The following is an 18,016-nucleotide window of genomic DNA, read 5'->3' as shown; positions in this document are numbered from 1 at the left end:
ACAAAAATTGATGTTTTACCATTTTTAATTAATTAATCTTAAACTTTTGTAAATTTCAAGAAATAATGATTAAGAAAATTCAATAATCATTAGTTTATAAATATATAATACTTTTTAATAGGAAAATAATATTGTGTTTAAAATTAATAATCATTATTTCTTAAATTGTGTGAAGTTCCTCAAACATCAATCTTTTGAGGGAGAGAGAGAGTAATATGTTTACTCTGTTCTTAGCGATGATTTGATATCTCTCTACCTAGACACAGCGGATAAATTATTATTACACACAACTATTCAATGAATGGGACCGGTTCAGTATCTGTATTACTATTACCGAACCAAATCACTGAAATCCGTTTGGTAATGGAAAAAAATAACAATGTAAAAAAAAAGAAAAAAGAAAAAAAAACCGTGTGGCTCCGATAAATAACACGATGACGTGTCATAACACGACCAATCAGAACACAAGAACATCTTCTTGACTCATCTCATCTCATGACACGTGTCTTTCTCATATCCACCCCTTTTTAATTATTATTTTTTCTCTTCACAGTCTCTGCTGCTTCATTCTGAACCTCGAATCCTTCCTCCTCTCACTGCGTAGTGCCAACAAGTCTCCTTCTTCTTCTTCTTCTTCATCATCAAAAATCTCTTCTTTTCGTCCACGGAATGTTAAATTAGGGTTTTTGATTCGAGATCTCTTCCGAAATCTACCAACAATGGCGACGTCTCTACTTTTACCGAACATCAATTTCAACTCAAGACACTCATCATCATCTACAACAATCACTCGTTCCTGTGTTTCATTCCCTGGGATTTTCTTATCAAGAAACAGGTTAAGTTACAGAAACCTTAAGCTTCGTACGAGATTGATCAGAGCTTCTAAAAAAGACGATACCACCGTCGCGGTTGAAGATCGTCGTCGTGGTGAGAATGCAGTGATCAACGGAGATTATAACGGGAGTGCTCGTTTAAACGGTAACGGCTCAGCGAGGAAATCTGTTAACGGAGATAGTAACGGGAGCGCTCGTTTAAACGGTAACGGTAGTAGTTTGGTGAAGTATGTGAACGGGAGTGTAACGGTGGAAACGGAGGAAGTTTCGAAGAAGAGAAAAGAGGATGTGAGGAAGAAGAGAGTTGAAGATATTGGTCAAGAGGATGCTTGGTTTAAGAATACTCCACAGAAACAAGTTGAGGTCTGTATATAAAAACATTAAAGTTGTATTCTTTTTCAATTTTTGTTTAAATTTTGTTAATTTTTTTGTTTGTTTTCAGGTGTCTGTTGCACCTGGTGGACGATGGAACAGGTTCAAGACTTACTCAACTGTACAAAGAACATTGGAGATTTGGGGATTTGTTGTACAGTTTATTTTCAGGACTTGGTTAAGCAGTCAGAAGTTCTCTTACAAAGGTTGTTACTTTGTTTTTGTTTTGCTTACGTTTTTGACCATTTTCTCAATTGTCTAAATTCTGATGTGTATAGGGGGAATGACTGAGGAGAAGAAGGTTTTAAGAAGGAAGGTTTTGGCTAAGTGGTTGAAAGAAAACATATTGAGATTAGGTCCTACGTTTATTAAAATTGGGCAACAGTTTTCTACTAGAGTTGATATTCTTCCTCAGGAGTATGTTGATCAATTGTCAGAACTTCAGGTTTGGTTTCTTCTTCTTGTTCAGTTTGAATGGTACTTGTGGCTTTGTGAGGTATCTTCTTTGTTACATTTTAAGTTTTAATGTTATCCTTTGTAGGATCAAGTTCCTCCTTTCCCTTCTGCTACTGCTTTATCAATTGTTGAAGAGGAGCTTGGAGGATCTGTTGAGGACATTTTCGACCGTTTTGATTATGAACCTATTGCTGCAGCTAGTCTTGGTAACGTCTTTTGTGATAAACTTCTCATAAAAATTGCAATAAAATGATAATACTAATGATAATGGTTTTTGACCTTTTGCTGAGTACAGGCCAAGTTCACCGTGCAAGACTTAAGGGTCAAGAGGTTGTCCTTAAAGTACAAAGGCCCGGTCTAAAGGATCTCTTTGATATTGACCTTAAAAATTTGAGGGTTAGTGCGTCTCTACCACAGTCAATATAGAGCTATCCCATGTTGCAACTGTCCTTGTCTCTTGATTTGCTTATCCGCTCTTTGTTTTATGATGTTCTGCTGAGTTATTGACTTTGTTATGTTTCTATATAGGTGATTGCTGAGTATCTCCAAAAGGTGGACCCAAAATCAGATGGTGCAAAGAGAGATTGGGTTGCAATCTATGATGAATGTGCCAGTGTATTGTACGATGTATGGTGATCTGGTTTAATCATTTCATCACTTCTTACGAATGAGTTTGTTTGTTTTTGTTGCTAATTTGATCTTTGAGCAGAAGCTCAATCAAATATTCCTTTCTTTTCCCCAATTACAATGTGCTATATATTTTCAGGAAATTGATTACACAAAAGAAGCAGCTAATTCGGAATTGTTTGCTAATAACTTCAAAGACTTGGAGTATGTAAAAGTTCCATCCATCTACTGGGAATATACTACTCCTCAGGTAATTATTACCTATGACCATTATTTCACCATATATGAACCCTTGAGAGTCTCGAGTGAAATATTTAACATTCAGTTCTTTGCAGGTCCTGACAATGGAGTATGTCCCTGGGATTAAGATTAACAAGATACAAGCCTTAGATCAGTTAGGTGTTGATCGAAAAAGGTTTGTATTATCTTACACCTTATTCCTAGACTTAAATATTTGCCATTTCTCTGCAAAGCCTAAAATAGTCTCGTTGGTGTTGATTTATAACTTTGGTACAATGCAGGCTAGGGAGATATGCAGTTGAATCTTACCTGGAGCAAATCTTATCTCATGGATTCTTCCACGCCGACCCTGTAAGTCTCTATTGTGTTTTTTTAACACTTAGTATCAGTAATCTTTAATTTGGTGTAGCAATACTAAAAGACTACATTCTAATTTGCTTATTCTGAAGCACCCTGGGAATATTGCGGTTGATGATGTCAATGGTGGGAGGCTGATATTTTACGACTTTGGAATGATGGGAAGGTACTACATTTATGCTGTAACAGGGTTATGGTATACTATGTGAAAACTGCTTCATTTCAATATGGTGAAGAAACGTGATCTCCTTAATCATATTTGTTAAACTTATGGTTCTGCACAACCCTTTTTTCATCGTTTGTTGCAGTATTAGCCCAAATATTAGAGAAGGTTTATTGGAGGCATTCTATGGTGTCTATGAAAAGGACCCAGATAAGGTATAGTCAAGTCTCTAAGGTGTTCTCACTATTAATCTTCTACCTCCATGGCTCCTTTGCACGACTTGAGCTCATACGTGAATATATGTATATCAATAAATAAACAATCTTGTGGCAGGTCCTTGACGCTATGGTTCAAATGGGTGTGCTTGTACCAACTGGAGATTTGACGGCAGTTAGAAGAACAGCACTATTTTTTCTCAACAGGTGATTTACTGGATCCTTGTACCCTTGTTTTGTATGATCGAGCTTTCTATTATATCCTTGTTTCTTGTCTGATTTCTCTAAAGCATGTATGAGAGTGTGTGCATAATAGATGCTGTTAGTATCCCTCTGATAATATCAACTAGCTGATTGTGTTACAGTTTCGAAGAGCGGCTTGCTGCACAAAGAAAGGAGAAAGAAGAATTAGCAGCAGCAGAAGAGCTAGGGTTCAAGAAGCCACTAAGCAAAGAAGAAAAGCAAGAGAAAAAGAAGCAACGGTTAGCTGCAATTGGAGAAGATTTATTAGCCATTGCAGCTGATCAACCTTTCCGGTTCCCTGCCACATTCACATTTGTTGTTAGAGCCTTTTCAGGTTTGTAATCTCATTTGAATTTGTTTCGACCATTCCTTCCATGTTTTTTAGTTAAATCTCATAAAAGTATACTAATGGTTACTTTCTCTCTGCAGTATTGGATGGCATTGGCAAAGGTCTTGACCCCCGATTTGATATAACGGAGATTGCAAAACCGTGAGTCTGCACACACTATATTTTATATCTTCTTATTATTCAGAAGAGTACTCAAATACCTTTTTTTCACCAGCTATGCTTTGGAATTGCTACGGTTCCGGGAAGCTGGTGTAGAAGTTGTAGTGAAGGTAATAAGCAAGTCTAATCTTTACTCCATATATGATCTTATCGCATATAGCTTTATATTCATATGCAATCAAATTAACTTTTGTAGGACCTGAGGAAGAGATGGGACAGGCAATCACAAGCATTCTACAATCTATTTAGACAAGCTGATAGAGTTGAAAAGCTAGCTGTAGTCATCGAACGACTTGTAAGATACAAACCCACCACAAACTCCCAACCTACATGAGTTTCTTTTCGTGATCTAATGAGTTTATTTTTATACCTCTATGCTTCCACAGGAGCAAGGTGATTTGAAGCTTAGGGTCCGAGCTCTAGAGTCTGAGAGAGCATTTCAACGTGTTGCAGCTGTTCAAAAAACAGTAGGAAGTGTAAGTAGAGAGCTTCCCCTTCTCTCTATTGTTTAACATCTTGTACATGAAAACTCGTCAATCTGTTCTTCCAAAACATATTTGAGGATATGAATCATATGTGAAGCCTATCAAAGTTGGTTTCTTTAACCCAACGTGTTTCCCTACAGGCTGTTGCTGCAGGAAGTTTAGTCAATCTCGCAACAATTTTGTATCTGAATTCTTTAAAAGTAAGTTGTCACTCATCAAATTCAATATTCTTGCTCATTTTTTCACATATAAACCTCACAAATGTTCTTGTTTCTTTGTGTTCTCAGACACCTGCTACTCTAGCATATACAGTATGTGCTTTCTTCAGCCTCCAAGTTCTAATCGGAATCATTAAGGTTAAGAAGTTCGATCAACGTGAAAAACTGATCACTGGAACAGCTTAAAAACTTTCTTGGTATGTTACGATATCCTATATCTTATTGTTACATTATGAGACTCAAATTCTCAACCTTTCTTTTGGCTTAATTTGTACAGATGAAGTAAAAACTTCTTCAAATCTCCATAAACCAACCCTTTTGTGCGTAGAAGCAAAAGATTTATCCTATAAGCTTTTCACAGGAGTGGTAACAATATCTCAAGTCTGGAAATAAAAACTCTTATGGAAGCTTAAGAGACAAGAAGAGATGGTCAAACTAGTCAAGGACCAGTCTCTCATCTCTTTCTTCTGAAAAGTTTGATTATAAAATTTTTGGAGAGGAGAGACTCTGCTATTTATTTATCAACAAAGTGGTTTTCTTGAACCACATGTAATGTATATAGAGAATTTAGAAATTAGGAACTTTTTTCGTAAAAATATAGACTGCTTTGACTTTCATCATATCTCTCTGTTTCAGTAATAATTGTTACACTACTATTTCAAATTAATCAAGTTTACTAAATAGAAATCAATTATACCCGGTTTGATTTGAGTTCACAGCAAGAACCGGTTTAAACCAAAGATTTATACCGGATAATAAAGAAGCTTAGGTTTTTTTGTATTTTTCTTCCGCGAAGCCGACACACGTAAAGGGGCTAAAACCTTAAAGTAGCCGGAGAGGACAAAGGCCAACAAGAGCGAAGCTTAAATTGTCTGAGTAAATTCGTCGAGATAGTTTTGAGATTTCTATAGGAGAAGGAAGTAACGAACGAATAATGGCGGCTGCGGCTTTTGGGCAGTTGAATCTTGAAGAGCCTCCTCCGATTTGGGGATCTCGTAGTGTCGATTGCTTCGAGAAGCTAGAACAGATTGGTGAAGGAACTTACGGGTATGCTTCTCTCGATTCTTTGTCTCCTTTTCTTTTTCTGGGTCTTTGTTCCTTTATCCGAATTGATTTGGTTTCGTGCTCAAGATCTAATTTTTATGCGATTTGGTTTGTATAATTCCATATAGGTACGTGTTGATACCTGTATTGTATTGTTAACCTTGCCTCTATCTCTATAAGCTTGATTTTGTTGATTGAGTGAATTGAGGTTAAGATTTATATATTTGGCTTTGGTTTTGCAGTCAAGTTTACATGGCTAAAGAAATCAAAACTGGTGAAATCGTGGCTCTGAAAAAGATCCGTATGGACAATGAAAGAGAAGGGGTAAGTCTACATGTGACTATTTAGCTTAGAGAAGTTGCAAACTTTGTGAGTCCACCATGACTTATATTTCCCTTTTGAATGAAGTTTCCGATAACAGCTATCCGGGAGATAAAAATTCTAAAGAAGCTACATCATGAAAATGTCATCCATTTGAAAGAGATTGTGACTTCTCCAGGTAATAAGCCACCCTTATCTTATCTTGTAATTGCTTTATAAGTTCTGTTAAACGATGCGTGAAGTTTGATATGTAGAGTTTTGTGATTGTTTTTGTCTTTAAAAGGTCGAGATAGGGATGATCAAGGGCAACCAGGTTAGTGAAACTTATCTCAAGTTCTAAATTTTTGTTCTGTAGATCTTAGATACGGCTATGATATAGAAAACTCTTTACACTCGCCTAAAGCCTTGTTGCTTTTCTTATAATTTTTAGATAATAACAAATACAAGGGTGGAATCTACATGGTCTTTGAGTACATGGATCATGACTTGACTGGACTTGCTGATCGTCCTGGACTGAGATTTACTGTCCCTCAGATAAAGGTATTGCATGGCTAGATACTTTGTTGTAGTAGCCTTTGCAAAAACCTTATTGTTCCGACTTTGTCTGACATTTGAACATATGTAAAAAAAAGTGTTACATGAAGCAACTGCTCACCGGGCTTCACTATTGTCATGTGAATCAAGTGCTTCACCGTGATATAAAAGGTGACTATTCCAAAAAATTCATTGTTGAACTGTTTGATTCTCCTGTCTTTATTAGATAGCTTACCTATAATATCTCGGTGCAGGTTCAAATCTACTTATTGACAATGAGGGAAATTTAAAGCTAGCGGTTCAAATCAGTATTTCATCTTTTGATTATTAGCGATGTGTATTAGTACAGTGTTCTTTAATAATGTTTCCACTTACCATTTTACTTGAATGTTTGTTTTTCCAGAATGAACAATTGACTAAGATTTATGAACTTTGTGGATCACCTGATGAAAACAATTGGCCTGGAGTTTCCAAGATGCCTTGGTATAACCAGATGAAATCACCTAGGCCCTTAAAGAGACGCGTAAGAGAGCTCTATAGACAGTAAGTGTAAACTACTAAGTAGTTGCGATACTTTTAGACAACAGTTACTTTAATCCAGGAGACATCTCATTTGGTCCTTTCCTCTTCTGCTATAGCTTTGATCGCCATGCCCTTGAACTACTTGAGAAAATGTTGGTGCTTGACCCATCCCAGGTACCAAAGAGTTTTTAATACAGAGAACTATTGTCTTGAAATATTAGCAAATTGCCGAAATCAAGAGCCTTGGTCTAGACATATAAGTCCTTTAATCTGTCTGTTCGTACAGAGAATATCCGCAAAGGATGCTCTTGATGCTGAGTACTTTTGGACCGATCCGCTTCCGTGTGATCCAAAGAGGTAATCAAATTCTCTAAACTTTCTTGTTATGAGACCCCATTTGGTTCATCTTACATCAGCTATTAACGATCAAGAGATAAGTAGTGACTGATTCAGCTCAAACTAAAATTGTCTTATGTCAACAGTCTACCAACATATGAATCATCACATGAGTTCCAGACAAAGAAAAAGCGGCAACAGATGCGACATAACGAGGAAGCAGCCAAGAAGCAGAAACTACAGCATCCACAGCAGCAACATTCTCGTTTACCTCCACAGCAACACGGTGTTGGTCAGTCTCATGCCGCTCCACATTGGCCTGCTGGACCAAACCACCCTATGAACAACAACGTACCACCACCCCAATTACCTGCTGGTGGACCTGGCCATTACTATGGAAAGCCCCGTGGTGGAGCACCTGGTCCAAACAGGTACCCTCCTAGCGGAAACCAGACTGGTGGTTATAATAATCAGAGCCGTGGAGGTTACAGCAGCGGATCGTATCCTCCACAAGGTCGAGGTGCACCATATGGCGCCGGTCCTAGACCAGGTGGCTATGGTGTTGGACCGCCTAACTACCCACAAGGTGGTGGTCAGTACGGTGGATCTAGTGGATCTGGAAGAGGTCAGAACCCTATGGGTGGTGCGAGAAACCAACAATATGGATGGCAACAGTAAAAGAGAACTCAAAGAGTCTCATATGGTGCGGTCTTGGCTTGATGTCTAAAAGGCAGTTGTGATTCTACTTATGAAGACTGATCCTTTGAGAAACAGAATCTATTTTCATTTGTTTTCCCGTCTTTATGGCATTCTTCCAAACATTATGTTACGTTGATGAAAAATAGACAGTGATTGTTGTATGTTTAGATCATTTTGTTCGAGCAAGCTTTTATATATCAGAGAACACAATAAACCATATTTCTTACAAAAAAACTTAGGACTTTATTTTAAAATTTCACATAACTAGTCTTTGTCAAATTTAAAGTCAATTTCTAACTTATTGTAACTTTCCAGATAATTAGTGTTGTTTTTTCCACATGAGTTGATCCTAATAACAACTTCAAAGACAATTTCTAATTTATTGTATATATTTTTGTTTTCAATATCGCGAAAAGACTATTTTTGTTTGTTGGCAAAAATGTGAAAATTGTTGGATACAAAGATTTGGTTTTCTGGAGGGGATGAAAAGTTGTAACAATACCGAGAAAAATTAAAACTTTTTTGTATCCTCCATGCATATTCGTCTTTCACTTTTATGCAAAAGTTATTGAGTAATGAAGTTGAAAACATCGCATTAGTTTTTATCAGATTCATCAAAAATTCTAGATAGCTCCCTTAAAGACAAATGAACGATACCTTAGTTTTTAGTAACTATTATGATTATACATTTCAAAACCAATTATCTAGTGGAATGTATAACAAAAAAAAGTACTAGCTTCCACGTACGGAGAAGAGTTCTTGGGTAACAAACTCATTTTTCAGTAAAGGAACCTCCGTTATCAAGGATAATGGAAAAAACTTCGAGAAGAATTTTTTGTGTGATTTTATGCCGTTCACTAGCTGGAGAGATCCCTTCTCAACTCCAGCAATGTAGCAGAAGGGTGGAGCAAGAGTCACGATCCTCTATACAAAACAAATCAATTCAACAAAGACAAAAATATCAGCCTTGGTACAACAAATTCAAACACACATCAATCAAACTCAAACTACACAAAAATAGCACTAAAACACGTTTTATTGACAAAATTAACACATACTTCACAAATTTTCAAAAATAGCATTATTTAACAAAACTTAAAATTTTAAAGATTTGGGTTATTAATTTTACATTTAGGATATAGTTTGAGAGGTAAGATTTAGTATTTTGAAAAATTAATTTCAAATATAATGTTATTTTGGAATTTTAGAGATATTATGCTAGATTTGGAAACAATTTTTTTTTTAGTACTCCCTCTGTATTAGAATAGATGATGTTTTAGAATTTATTTTTTTTAATCACAAAGGATGATTTTCTTTAGTGTATTTAATGCATTTTTATTTTCAAAACCAAATAACTATTTATCTATATTAACATTTTCACAGCATTTTTTAGAAGAAGGTTTAGAGTTGGGCAATATTTACATCCTATGTCATTGTAATTAAGACATTTAATACAATAAAAAAAAATCGAAATTAGCAAAAATCAAGTATGGAAATACATGTTTTCCTAAAATATCTAAACAACATCAATTTCTATTTCCTTTTTAATTACAAGTTTTAAAATGTTTTAATGAAAAAAGTAACTATAATATCTTACCTTATTCAATTTCGATTTTCCATAATTGGTTTGGCAAATTTATTTCCAAAGATTTGCAAAATACTAACTGATTTTCCATTCTACATTTTCTATGTTAAAATGGATAGAGCAATTGATGTCAAAATGGGTAGAAAAAAATATAAAAATAAACTAACAATGTATGATTTTATTATACTATACATATTTTTTTGTTTTAACCTCCACAAAATGATATATATTTTTTGACTAAAAAAGATTTGTCATTTAAAGAGTTATGATGTCAAATACAAATATATATCATGTTGCACAATTTAAATAGTGAATACATTAAATTTAGTCCTATGAGTAATATCAATAATATTACTAACTTTGTGATAATAAAACTAAATCTGTGTAAATACCGATTTTAGCAATTTAACATATGCACAATACTAAAATAACAATATTTTATGGAAAATTTTATTTATCCACGGGTCCAAATCTAGACTAAGAATAATCACAAGTATGTGATGGGAATTAGGTTAATATTAGTAAACTTATATATTTTTGCTGGTTGGTCTAAAAACACAAACAAAATATCTTAAAACTTGTGATTATATGAAAGGAGTTAAAAACCAACACTAACCCGCTCCATCATACTCATATACAAAACTAATATTTTTTTAATAACTAAGAGGTTTTGTACAAAACTAACTAATTTCAAATTGGTGAATAAAATTTAAATAATTTTATACGAACCACAAAGTATTATAGATATTAACAGATGTTTACTTTCACAACAACTAATTTTGATTGATTAAATTCCAAAATAAAAGAATTTTGATTAATTAAATTCTAAATAATAATAATAATTTTTAAATAGATAAAGCAAATAAAATTACAAATATCTCAATATTATTGTAAAAATTATTAAAACATATATTTGATCCAACATAATGTTTTTATAGCAAGTTATATAAAATATATTTTAAAAAAGCATAATCTCGCGGTATACCACGGTTTAAAATCTAGTTGTTTTTACTTTTACAATACATAAATCAATGTATGCATGTAACTGAATGAAAAGTGTTAGAAAAAGCACAACTAAAAGGAGTAGAAAACAAAATTAATTAACAATAATACATCATTTATTATTTTCAATCTTGGTGAAAATTCTAAAACATTTGTAATATAGAGAGGGTACTATTTATAAGAATTACCCGCTATAAAATCAATAGACATTATTGTCAGATACCCATCACATTGACAAATCTCAATAGACATTTCAATAGACATTATTGGTTATGTCTATTGAGACAATCCCTTTTTAAATAGTACTAAAAAAATATGTAATCAACTAATTGTGATTACTGCAGGTCTGGCCAAACAGGTACCCTCCTAAAGGAAACCAGACTGGTGGATATAATAATCAGAGCCGTGGAGGTTACGTATCGTATCCTCCACAAGGTCGAGGTGCACCATATGGCGCTGGTCCTAGACCAGGTGGCTATAGTGTTGGACCGCCTAACTACCCACAAGGTGGTGGTCAGTACGGTGGATCTAGTGGATCTGGAAGAGGTCAGAACCCTATGGGTGGTGCGAGAAACCAACAATATGGATGGCAACAGTAAAAGAGAACTCAAAGAGTCTCATATGGTGCGGTCTTGGCTTGATGTCTTAAAGGCAGTTGTGATTCTACTTATGAAGACTGATCCTTTGAGAAACAGAATCTATTTTCATTTGTTTTCCCGTCTTTATGGCATTCTTCCAAACATTCTGTTACGTTGATGAAAAATAGACAGCGATTGTTGTATGTTTTGTACGAGCAAGCTTTTATATCAGAGAACACATCAAACCATATTAGTTATTATTTCTTGCAAAAAAACGTTTCACCACCTATCTGTTTTTGTAAAAAAGGGAAAAAAAACCCTCCAAGGATCAGTGTAAACCAAAAAAACGAAAAAACTCTGAAGCAACTTCTTCAACAAGCCCAGTAATCGTGTCCTTTCTCATTGCTTATTGCCTTGTGCTGATTCAACTTTCAGGACAACTTTGCTTATTGCCTTGTGCTGATTCAACTTTCAGGACAACTTTCATGAACTCGTAAACAAAGTAACTGATGGCAGCGGAAGGCAAAACCTGCAATTATGAGAGGATTAACAAATCTGTAAGACAGACTTAAAGAGATTAACTTATGACTTTAGAGTTAAGGAATCATACCTGCAATAAGCTGGGAATCAAGCCAGCATATAGAGCAGGAACACCTCCTTGTTCAATTATCTTCACACAAGTAGCCACCGCACTTAACTTTTTGGCATGTGACTGCATTTGTAAACGCCTTCTCACAACTTCAAACGGATAAGTTGCTGCTTCTGAGCAAGCCCCTGCGATTGCTCCATATAACAAAGTTCTCATGGGACCAAGCTCGAGTTGATCGAAAGCGTTAAGTTCTTCACCTTCTTGTTTCATGTGTTCAAGCCGTTTCTTACCTTCCGGTGTATGAAGGTAAGCTGATTTTAAAATATCATAGACACCGTAGAACACAGCTCCTGATGGAGCCATACTAACAAGTGAAGGTACAAGACCTTTGTATAGGGAAAAGAAACCTTCCGTCTGAATCATGTGACGGAATGCACCAACTACACCACCTAATGCCTCTCCACCGGGTGCCACCATAACCGTTCTTATCTGCAATTCGACACCAAAGCAAAGCTAAAGAACCTCAAGAGAATGGTATAAAAAGAAGCTCAAGAAAGTTTTTCTTCTAATTTCACTTACGGTATCAAGTGGTAGACAAAGCAAGCTAGCTGTTACTCCAGCAGCCGCACCAGCAACAAACCTTTCAAAATTTGTAGTTTCTTCGTTCCCAGACAACTTCAGAAGCTGACCTCTATACGTATCATATGCGTAGAAATTGATGGACTTAAAAGGAGCAGTTCTAAGAATATTAACCAAATTCCCTTTCCAAAATCCTCTGATCCCTTCAGTTGTTGCAATCCTCTGAATGAGTTGAAGAAGATTCCCTTGCTCCCCACGAACAATGTATTCTAGCTTCATCCGCTCAAGAGGTGCAATACAAGTTCTGCTCAACTCAAACCAAAACCCAATGAGCCACCAAAACTACAACAAACCAAATCAATACAAAACCTCTATAAGCATTCTCACTAAAGAACCCCCAAACACTTAAAGGCTACAACTTTAGACTACCAAACAATAGGAACTTCATAGAAAGAGTAAAGAAGAAGGAGAGACCTTGAAACCATAGCTGCAAAAGCTCCAGCCCACAAATGCTTGGTTGTGTTGAGAGCTCCAGTTCCATTTCCCTTAACCCTAAGTTTCTCCGTCGCCTTTTGTTCACCACCGATCAAAACAGAGTCTTTCTCCGATTTATAACCGTTTCGGCCATTATTGTACCCTTCACCTTCTTCTTCCTCACCATTAATCGATAAACTAACAGAACAAAACAGAGGAGGTTCCCTGGTTCCGTTTCGTCTCCTAAACTTCAAAAAACTCGACTTTCGGATAAATCGACACGAATTGACTGAACAATCCTTAGAGGAGACAAAGGAGACAGACGAGGAAGGAACAGATTCGTCGAGAAACAATCCTCCGCCGAGGATTTGACCATTGTTGTGATCTAATGAATCTGATCTGACAGCTTCAGCTAACCATCGATCAAGGCCACGCATTTCACTGGGATTTCGAACGGCGAACTCGACGAATTGAGCAAATCAGAAACTTTCAGCAAGACCCAAAGAACCAATATAGTTGGTGGGATCTAAAAGAAGAAGAAGCGAGAGATAGTTTATAGTGACTAGTACTTTGCTCTGTTTAATAAAGCTTTAAGCTTTTCATCTCTCTCTCTCTCTCTCTCTTTCACTAAACAGAGAATATATTTTTAGGTGAAAGTGTGACTTGGTGCCTTTTTCTGCTGACGATGCCATTTTGGTTGACACGTCATCATCATCATCATACGATTTTGGTTTTGTATCTCTCTGTTTTCTCATTAATGCATAAGTTTTATCTATTTGGGTTGATGAAAGAGATAGTGGAATGTTTAACGGAACAAAGTAATTAATCTTGGAATGTTTAAGACTTTTTTGATCCACTGAAATTGGTTTGTAATATCTCATAAACAAGATAAGAGATTGTCTCATCTCTCTCTCATTAGACAAAAAAAGATTTCATGGCCTAGTTGTTTATACTAAACAGAAGAGTGGTCTTAAACTCTATTCCATGTGTGTGGGATTTGCAGATGGAGAAGAGGCATTTGTGTGAGGAGTCAGTAGGAGCCTTGGGCAGTGGACAAAGGCATTAAGTAAAGGCCTTTGCTCTCCAACAAGTTTGCTGCAGCTTCGAAGTCATTTGTTAGTAGATCTTCCATTACTTCCTCCAGAGATTTTGTCATCGTCTGCTCGTGATGAATGTAGTGACCGTATCCCTATCACAAACAACATAATTCTCTCTAAAAATACAAAACACATACTATGCCATTTATGTTTGCTTCAGATGCATAATTGTATTACCTCGATGAATGTCATAGGATGACATACTGGTTCTCCTCCCAGCCTGCTTCGACTTAACTCCTGTACAAAGTAAACTGTAAGCTTTAGATTGAGATTTTTTGGTTCGGTTTTTAGTTGGATTTTGATTCAGAGTTATTGGTTTGCATTTGACTTACATCCTTCTAAACCATATACCTTCATCTATTTGCTCTATATAAACAAGTTGATAAAGAAGAAAAGATAAGAGAAGCAAGACAATACCTTCATCTGTAGCTGCAGAAGCTTAACATGATCAATAATGGCATTCAGTGTCAATTCAGGGTGATCATCCTACAAGATCACAAACATCAACTTCACACTCTCATGAGTTATATGTGACTGACTAGCTCTGGTGGAGGAAATCTATAATTCTAACAATATTACCTCAACTTTCTGTGGGAGCAATTCCCCTAATTTCTTGATGTTATCGTTAATTCGCTGCTTGCGATCCTGACCAAGAGTAGAATCAATGGTTTATAATAACATGAAACAACAGATGAAATCACAAAGCATGATCATCATATGTAAAACTTTGATAAAATTGATCATCATAAGTGGAACTTACACGCTCATTGGTATAACATTCGGAATTGTTTCTTTTGGATTGCTTTGAGGGTACATCTCTGTCTTTGCCAAACAAGTGTGGGAAGTCACGGTTGTTGTTGTTCCGTTTTTTCCAACTTCTCAGCTTCTGATACAGTAAACAGAAGTTAGCTCCTCAAAACAGAAACTTTTCAGATCAGACATTACTTTAAAAATGTGATGAAACTTGACCTCAGAGTAGTCTGGGGACCATGGCTGCACGGACTTTCGAGAGGAACGTCTAACCACAGGAACCTTACTGCTACTTCCCTGACATAAAAAGATGCAAGTAGCTTATACAACTCTCAGATGTGCTAAAAGGATATAAAAAAAAAGACAAGTAGAGAGATGTGTTGAGAAGCTTACAGAGAGTTCATTGTTGGTCCGGCTTTGAACACGAATAGAAGGTTTCACCAAAGAAGAACCACCAACGTTGTCAAAAGAATACATGTTTCGGATTCCTCCTCCTACGCCAGTTGCTTCGCCACGATTTGGCAGAACCACTTTCTCCATGATGAAATCCGGAGGAGGTTTCACATCAGGCGTTACTTCTTCGTTGAGCAATGCAAGGTAACTATGTGGAAGCTTAGATGGTTGAAGCCATTGAGACAAAGACAAACTCCCATCTTCAGTTTGCATATCAGGTTCAGCTGCATTTTCAAAACAACCCAATTTTCTTAAAACAAGCAACCTCAAGCTTAGACCAAAATACGTACAGAAGCTAAAACAAAAACATACCTTTAAAGTAAGGAAAGTCATCAGAAACCTTGGACTTGTTCTTGTTGAGGGGTTGAGTGGAATTAGGGGAAGAGAAAGAACACGTATCAGAAATAACAACAGAGGCAGTTTCATCAACATCATGTTGGTGCTCAATTGCAACAACTCTTAAAATCTTTGGATCAATCTGTGTAATGTATTATTATTATTATTACACAAAATGAAAAATGTAAAGGCACGTGAGACATAGTTTAATCAATCATTGCAAAGTATATAGTAACATTAATTGAGAATAATAAATATAGACGCTTCCTTGTTCTTCTTCGCTGCTTGGATCTAATATAATACTATACTAACACTTACTGAGAAATCGATTCTATAAGAAACAAAACATAGTGTCCTCATATTAAAACCCACAAAAGATCAGAGCTTTCTTACATGTGGGAATAGTTCCGTGAGGGATTGATAAACCGATCTGAAACCCATTAAGCTCAAATCTGCAAGAAAGAAAGAAAGCAAGCAAAAAATCACGAATCCAGTTGGGTTGCTTAAACCCTTAAAACCCCATTACAAAGGTTCGAGTAAACGACGTTGTAATCCATAAAAACAAAAAAAACTGTGTGTTCGATTTCAGAAATTTCAACAGATTAAAGCAAGAACCGAGTGAGTCTGTATCAGGAGTATATACTGTATCACTAACATTGTTTGAGCCGCAGAGCCAAAAAAAAATTTTCTCAGGTTTGGGTTTTTGCTGAAAGACTCTAAAAAGTGTGTGACTTTGTTTTTGTGCCTTTCTTTTTTTTATTGTTGGTTGACACGTCATCCAATTTGTCTCACACGAGTTGTGTTGATTAAAAATTAAGTATCGAGTGTTTCTTAAACATAATGTAAAATCTCAAAGTAGCAGAAACTACAGAGATTAGAAGAATAAACCAATGTTTACAGAGAGATTTTAGTCTAATCCCACCCAATAAAAATTAATAATATCAGTCCGATATTTTTATTTGTTGCTTAAGCTGCTGCTGAGTCTGTTTTAAGTATAATAATGTCATTTAGCAACAATTTGTCTTAAGATTTTGTTGATCTCTCTGGTTGATGCTCTGCCTGAGATGATTTTGCGCAGCAAATCCGCTTGTTTCATCAAAGAAATTACCTCGTTTCTATCGTTTCTACGTAAAGCCGATCCAATCTTAGAGAACAAAGCCTGCACTCAACAACAATAACCAAGTTAATTTTTTTTTTTGTTTTTCACTTTAGAGAAAATATTTATGGTAGTGTAGTGTGTATGTACCTTAATGTTGAACCCATCTTTGGCACTAGTCTCCATGAACAAAGCACCAAACTCACTAGCTTTATTATCCCCTTCCTCTGTTGTAACTTGTCTGTTTTTGTTGAATCAAATCACATCACACACAATGACACAATTCAAGTTTTTCTTTTTTTAGTGAAAGAACCAATCTTTTGCTTTGGTTATATATAAAAGATAGGTTTGTTTTGTTATGTACCTTTTGTCAACAAGATCGGTCTTGTTACCAACAAGAACAATAAGGACATCGTTTCCTCTTTCTGCACGAACTTGTGCAAACAACTTGGAAGTGTTTAAAAATGTTTGCTTATCTGTAAACATTTGAGAGAATTGGAAGTAAGTAATTATTGTTTGAGTACTGAGAAAGCAAAAAAAGAACATTGATAGAGTTAAAAAAATAAGAGACTTAACCGGAAACATCATAGACAATTAATAAGAGCAACAGGAGAAATTTTGATGAAATTGAGTACCATGCTTTGAAATCTCTCTTGTCCAGATATATCCCTGCGCGTCATCATGCAAATATAAAAAAAAATGTTGAACACAAAAGGAGAGCTGATCAGTGGAGAATATGCTACTGACTGTGAGTCGTCGTTATGTGAATGTGAATGTGAATGTGAGGGACAACGTATTTTATTACCACATGAGCAGACGAAAATTCCAGTCATCAGACCGCTCTCTTTTGGACATAAAGTCTACTCCTATTGTAGCCTGCCATTTATCAATTTCAGACCATAAAAAAAACCCTAGAATTCGTTTAACATCTATATTTGAATCCGAGAAGAAAAGCCGTATATATAAAATTTATCAGTTTTGAAGAAATATCTCGGGTCTGAAATCATCTAGAAACACGTATCTAAAAGGTCTACTAGACGATCATCATAAACAACAAGACCAAAAATATAACAAGTTTGGATGGGGCTTAAGGCTAACCTCATAATCGTCTTTGAATTTACCGTACTTGAGACGATTGACAATGCTGCTTTTGCCGACCCTTTGATCCCCCAGTAACACTAGCTTGAAATCGTACGTCACCATCCTTCCTCCTCCTCGCCTCTCCCTCTTCTCTCTCTTTTTAGTTTTTGCTATTGACGAGATTGAAATCACACGTTTTATTTTTATAGGAAAGATTTGGATGA

At 35.8% G+C, this 18,016-nt stretch overlaps 4 protein-coding genes and 2 long non-coding RNA genes across 15 annotated transcripts; 2 read left to right on the top strand and 4 right to left on the bottom strand.

The window, feature by feature from the left end:
• Positions 1-355: 355 nt before the first annotated feature.
• On the top strand, positions 356-5,337 carry LOC104743126 (protein ACTIVITY OF BC1 COMPLEX KINASE 8, chloroplastic). Its single transcript, XM_010464243.2, has 20 exons — positions 356-1,196; positions 1,276-1,411; positions 1,484-1,650; positions 1,747-1,867; positions 1,957-2,057; positions 2,190-2,288; positions 2,428-2,538; positions 2,624-2,703; positions 2,810-2,879; positions 2,978-3,051; positions 3,194-3,263; positions 3,382-3,470; positions 3,629-3,840; positions 3,936-3,996; positions 4,070-4,124; positions 4,211-4,309; positions 4,401-4,490; positions 4,640-4,699; positions 4,787-4,914; positions 4,995-5,337. Exons 1-19 carry the CDS (start codon positions 720-722, stop codon positions 4,901-4,903), a joined length of 2,289 nt encoding a protein of 762 aa, XP_010462545.2. The 5' UTR covers positions 356-719; the 3' UTR covers positions 4,904-4,914; positions 4,995-5,337.
• Positions 5,337-8,407, top strand: LOC104743116 (cyclin-dependent kinase C-2). 4 transcript variants are annotated; one of them, XM_019238681.2, is made up of 11 exons: positions 5,337-5,764; positions 6,004-6,085; positions 6,170-6,260; positions 6,366-6,395; positions 6,513-6,622; positions 6,715-6,787; positions 6,871-6,914; positions 7,020-7,159; positions 7,255-7,312; positions 7,425-7,495; positions 7,621-8,407. In XM_019238681.2, the coding sequence occupies exons 1-11, from the start codon at positions 5,652-5,654 to the stop codon at positions 8,150-8,152; spliced, it is 1,344 nt and encodes a 447-aa protein (XP_019094226.2). In that variant the 5' UTR covers positions 5,337-5,651; the 3' UTR covers positions 8,153-8,407. The 4 variants fall into 4 exon arrangements, with proteins under 4 accessions (XP_019094226.2, XP_019094228.2, XP_087330688.1 ...); XM_087474562.1 differs by lacking the exon at positions 6,871-6,914 and having other exon boundaries at positions 5,523-5,764; XM_019238683.2 differs by lacking the exons at positions 6,715-6,787; positions 6,871-6,914 and having other exon boundaries at positions 5,510-5,764.
• Positions 8,408-11,559: 3,152 nt separating this feature from the next.
• On the bottom strand, positions 11,560-13,628 carry LOC104743108 (putative mitochondrial adenine nucleotide transporter BTL3). 3 transcript variants are annotated; one of them, XM_010464225.3, is made up of 4 exons: positions 12,981-13,628; positions 12,507-12,810; positions 11,949-12,416; positions 11,560-11,867 (listed from the first exon to the last, which is right to left on the bottom strand). In XM_010464225.3, exons 1-4 carry the CDS (start codon positions 13,415-13,417, stop codon positions 11,763-11,765), a joined length of 1,314 nt encoding a protein of 437 aa, XP_010462527.1. In that variant the 5' UTR covers positions 13,418-13,628; the 3' UTR covers positions 11,560-11,762. The 3 variants fall into 3 exon arrangements, with proteins under 3 accessions (XP_010462527.1, XP_087330704.1, XP_087330701.1); XM_087474578.1 differs by having other exon boundaries at positions 12,507-12,848; positions 12,981-13,612; XM_087474575.1 differs by lacking the exon at positions 11,560-11,867 and having other exon boundaries at positions 11,943-12,416; positions 12,981-13,596.
• Positions 13,629-13,802: 174 nt separating this feature from the next.
• On the bottom strand, positions 13,803-16,384 carry LOC104743067 (uncharacterized). 5 transcript variants are annotated; one of them, XM_010464197.3, is made up of 10 exons: positions 16,272-16,384; positions 16,010-16,068; positions 15,593-15,758; positions 15,221-15,504; positions 15,047-15,124; positions 14,838-14,963; positions 14,657-14,722; positions 14,495-14,563; positions 14,255-14,314; positions 13,803-14,169 (listed from the first exon to the last, which is right to left on the bottom strand). In XM_010464197.3, the coding sequence occupies exons 2-10, from the start codon at positions 16,055-16,057 to the stop codon at positions 14,011-14,013; spliced, it is 1,056 nt and encodes a 351-aa protein (XP_010462499.1). In that variant the 5' UTR covers positions 16,058-16,068; positions 16,272-16,384; the 3' UTR covers positions 13,803-14,010. The 5 variants fall into 5 exon arrangements, with proteins under 5 accessions (XP_010462499.1, XP_087330716.1, XP_010462521.1 ...); XM_087474590.1 differs by having other exon boundaries at positions 14,657-14,710; XM_010464219.3 differs by having other exon boundaries at positions 15,593-15,632.
• A 260-nt stretch (positions 16,385-16,644) lies between these two features.
• LOC147949350 (uncharacterized) lies at positions 16,645-17,189 on the bottom strand. The gene is made up of 3 exons (XR_015572110.1): positions 17,077-17,189; positions 16,863-16,953; positions 16,645-16,775 (listed from the first exon to the last, which is right to left on the bottom strand). It is a non-coding gene; the product is annotated as an uncharacterized LOC147949350 (long non-coding RNA).
• Positions 17,190-17,248: 59 nt separating this feature from the next.
• On the bottom strand, positions 17,249-17,938 carry LOC104757458 (uncharacterized). The gene is made up of 3 exons (XR_015572111.1): positions 17,811-17,938; positions 17,518-17,588; positions 17,249-17,381 (listed from the first exon to the last, which is right to left on the bottom strand). It is a non-coding gene; the product is annotated as an uncharacterized LOC104757458 (long non-coding RNA).
• Positions 17,939-18,016: the final 78 nt, after the last annotated feature.

The sequence above is a fragment of the Camelina sativa genome, chromosome 2 (genome assembly GCF_030686135.1).
Source record: "Camelina sativa cultivar CO46 ecotype springtype chromosome 2, ASM3068613v1".
Lineage (NCBI taxonomy): Eukaryota > Viridiplantae > Streptophyta > Magnoliopsida > Brassicales > Brassicaceae > Camelina > Camelina sativa.
The sequence above is the reverse complement of the archived record's forward strand: the minus strand, read 5'-3'. Positions and strand labels throughout refer to the sequence as shown.

Coding starts and splice junctions, on each gene's coding strand:
- LOC104743067 (XM_010464197.3), bottom strand. CDS start 16,057: ATGGGTTTCAGATCGGTTTATCAATCCCTCACGGAACTATTCCCACAT. Junction 15,125..15,220: donor GGACCAACAATGAACTCTCT/GTAAGCTTCTCA, acceptor TTTTTATGTCAG/GGAAGTAGCAGTAAGGTTCC. Junction 14,964..15,046: donor GGTCCCCAGACTACTCTGAG/GTCAAGTTTCAT, acceptor TTACTGTATCAG/AAGCTGAGAAGTTGGAAAAA.
- LOC104743126 (XM_010464243.2), top strand. CDS start 720: ATGGCGACGTCTCTACTTTTACCGAACATCAATTTCAACTCAAGACAC. Junction 3,997..4,069: donor ATAACGGAGATTGCAAAACC/GTGAGTCTGCAC, acceptor TTTTTTCACCAG/CTATGCTTTGGAATTGCTAC. Junction 4,125..4,210: donor GTGTAGAAGTTGTAGTGAAG/GTAATAAGCAAG, acceptor TAACTTTTGTAG/GACCTGAGGAAGAGATGGGA.
- LOC104743108 (XM_010464225.3), bottom strand. CDS start 13,417: ATGCGTGGCCTTGATCGATGGTTAGCTGAAGCTGTCAGATCAGATTCA. Junction 12,417..12,506: donor TTTGTCTACCACTTGATACC/GTAAGTGAAATT, acceptor GTCGAATTGCAG/ATAAGAACGGTTATGGTGGC. Junction 11,868..11,948: donor TGATTCCCAGCTTATTGCAG/GTATGATTCCTT, acceptor TCATAATTGCAG/GTTTTGCCTTCCGCTGCCAT.
- LOC104743116 (XM_019238681.2), top strand. CDS start 5,652: ATGGCGGCTGCGGCTTTTGGGCAGTTGAATCTTGAAGAGCCTCCTCCG. Junction 6,261..6,365: donor AGAGATTGTGACTTCTCCAG/GTAATAAGCCAC, acceptor TGTCTTTAAAAG/GTCGAGATAGGGATGATCAA. Junction 7,313..7,424: donor TGGTGCTTGACCCATCCCAG/GTACCAAAGAGT, acceptor CTGTTCGTACAG/AGAATATCCGCAAAGGATGC.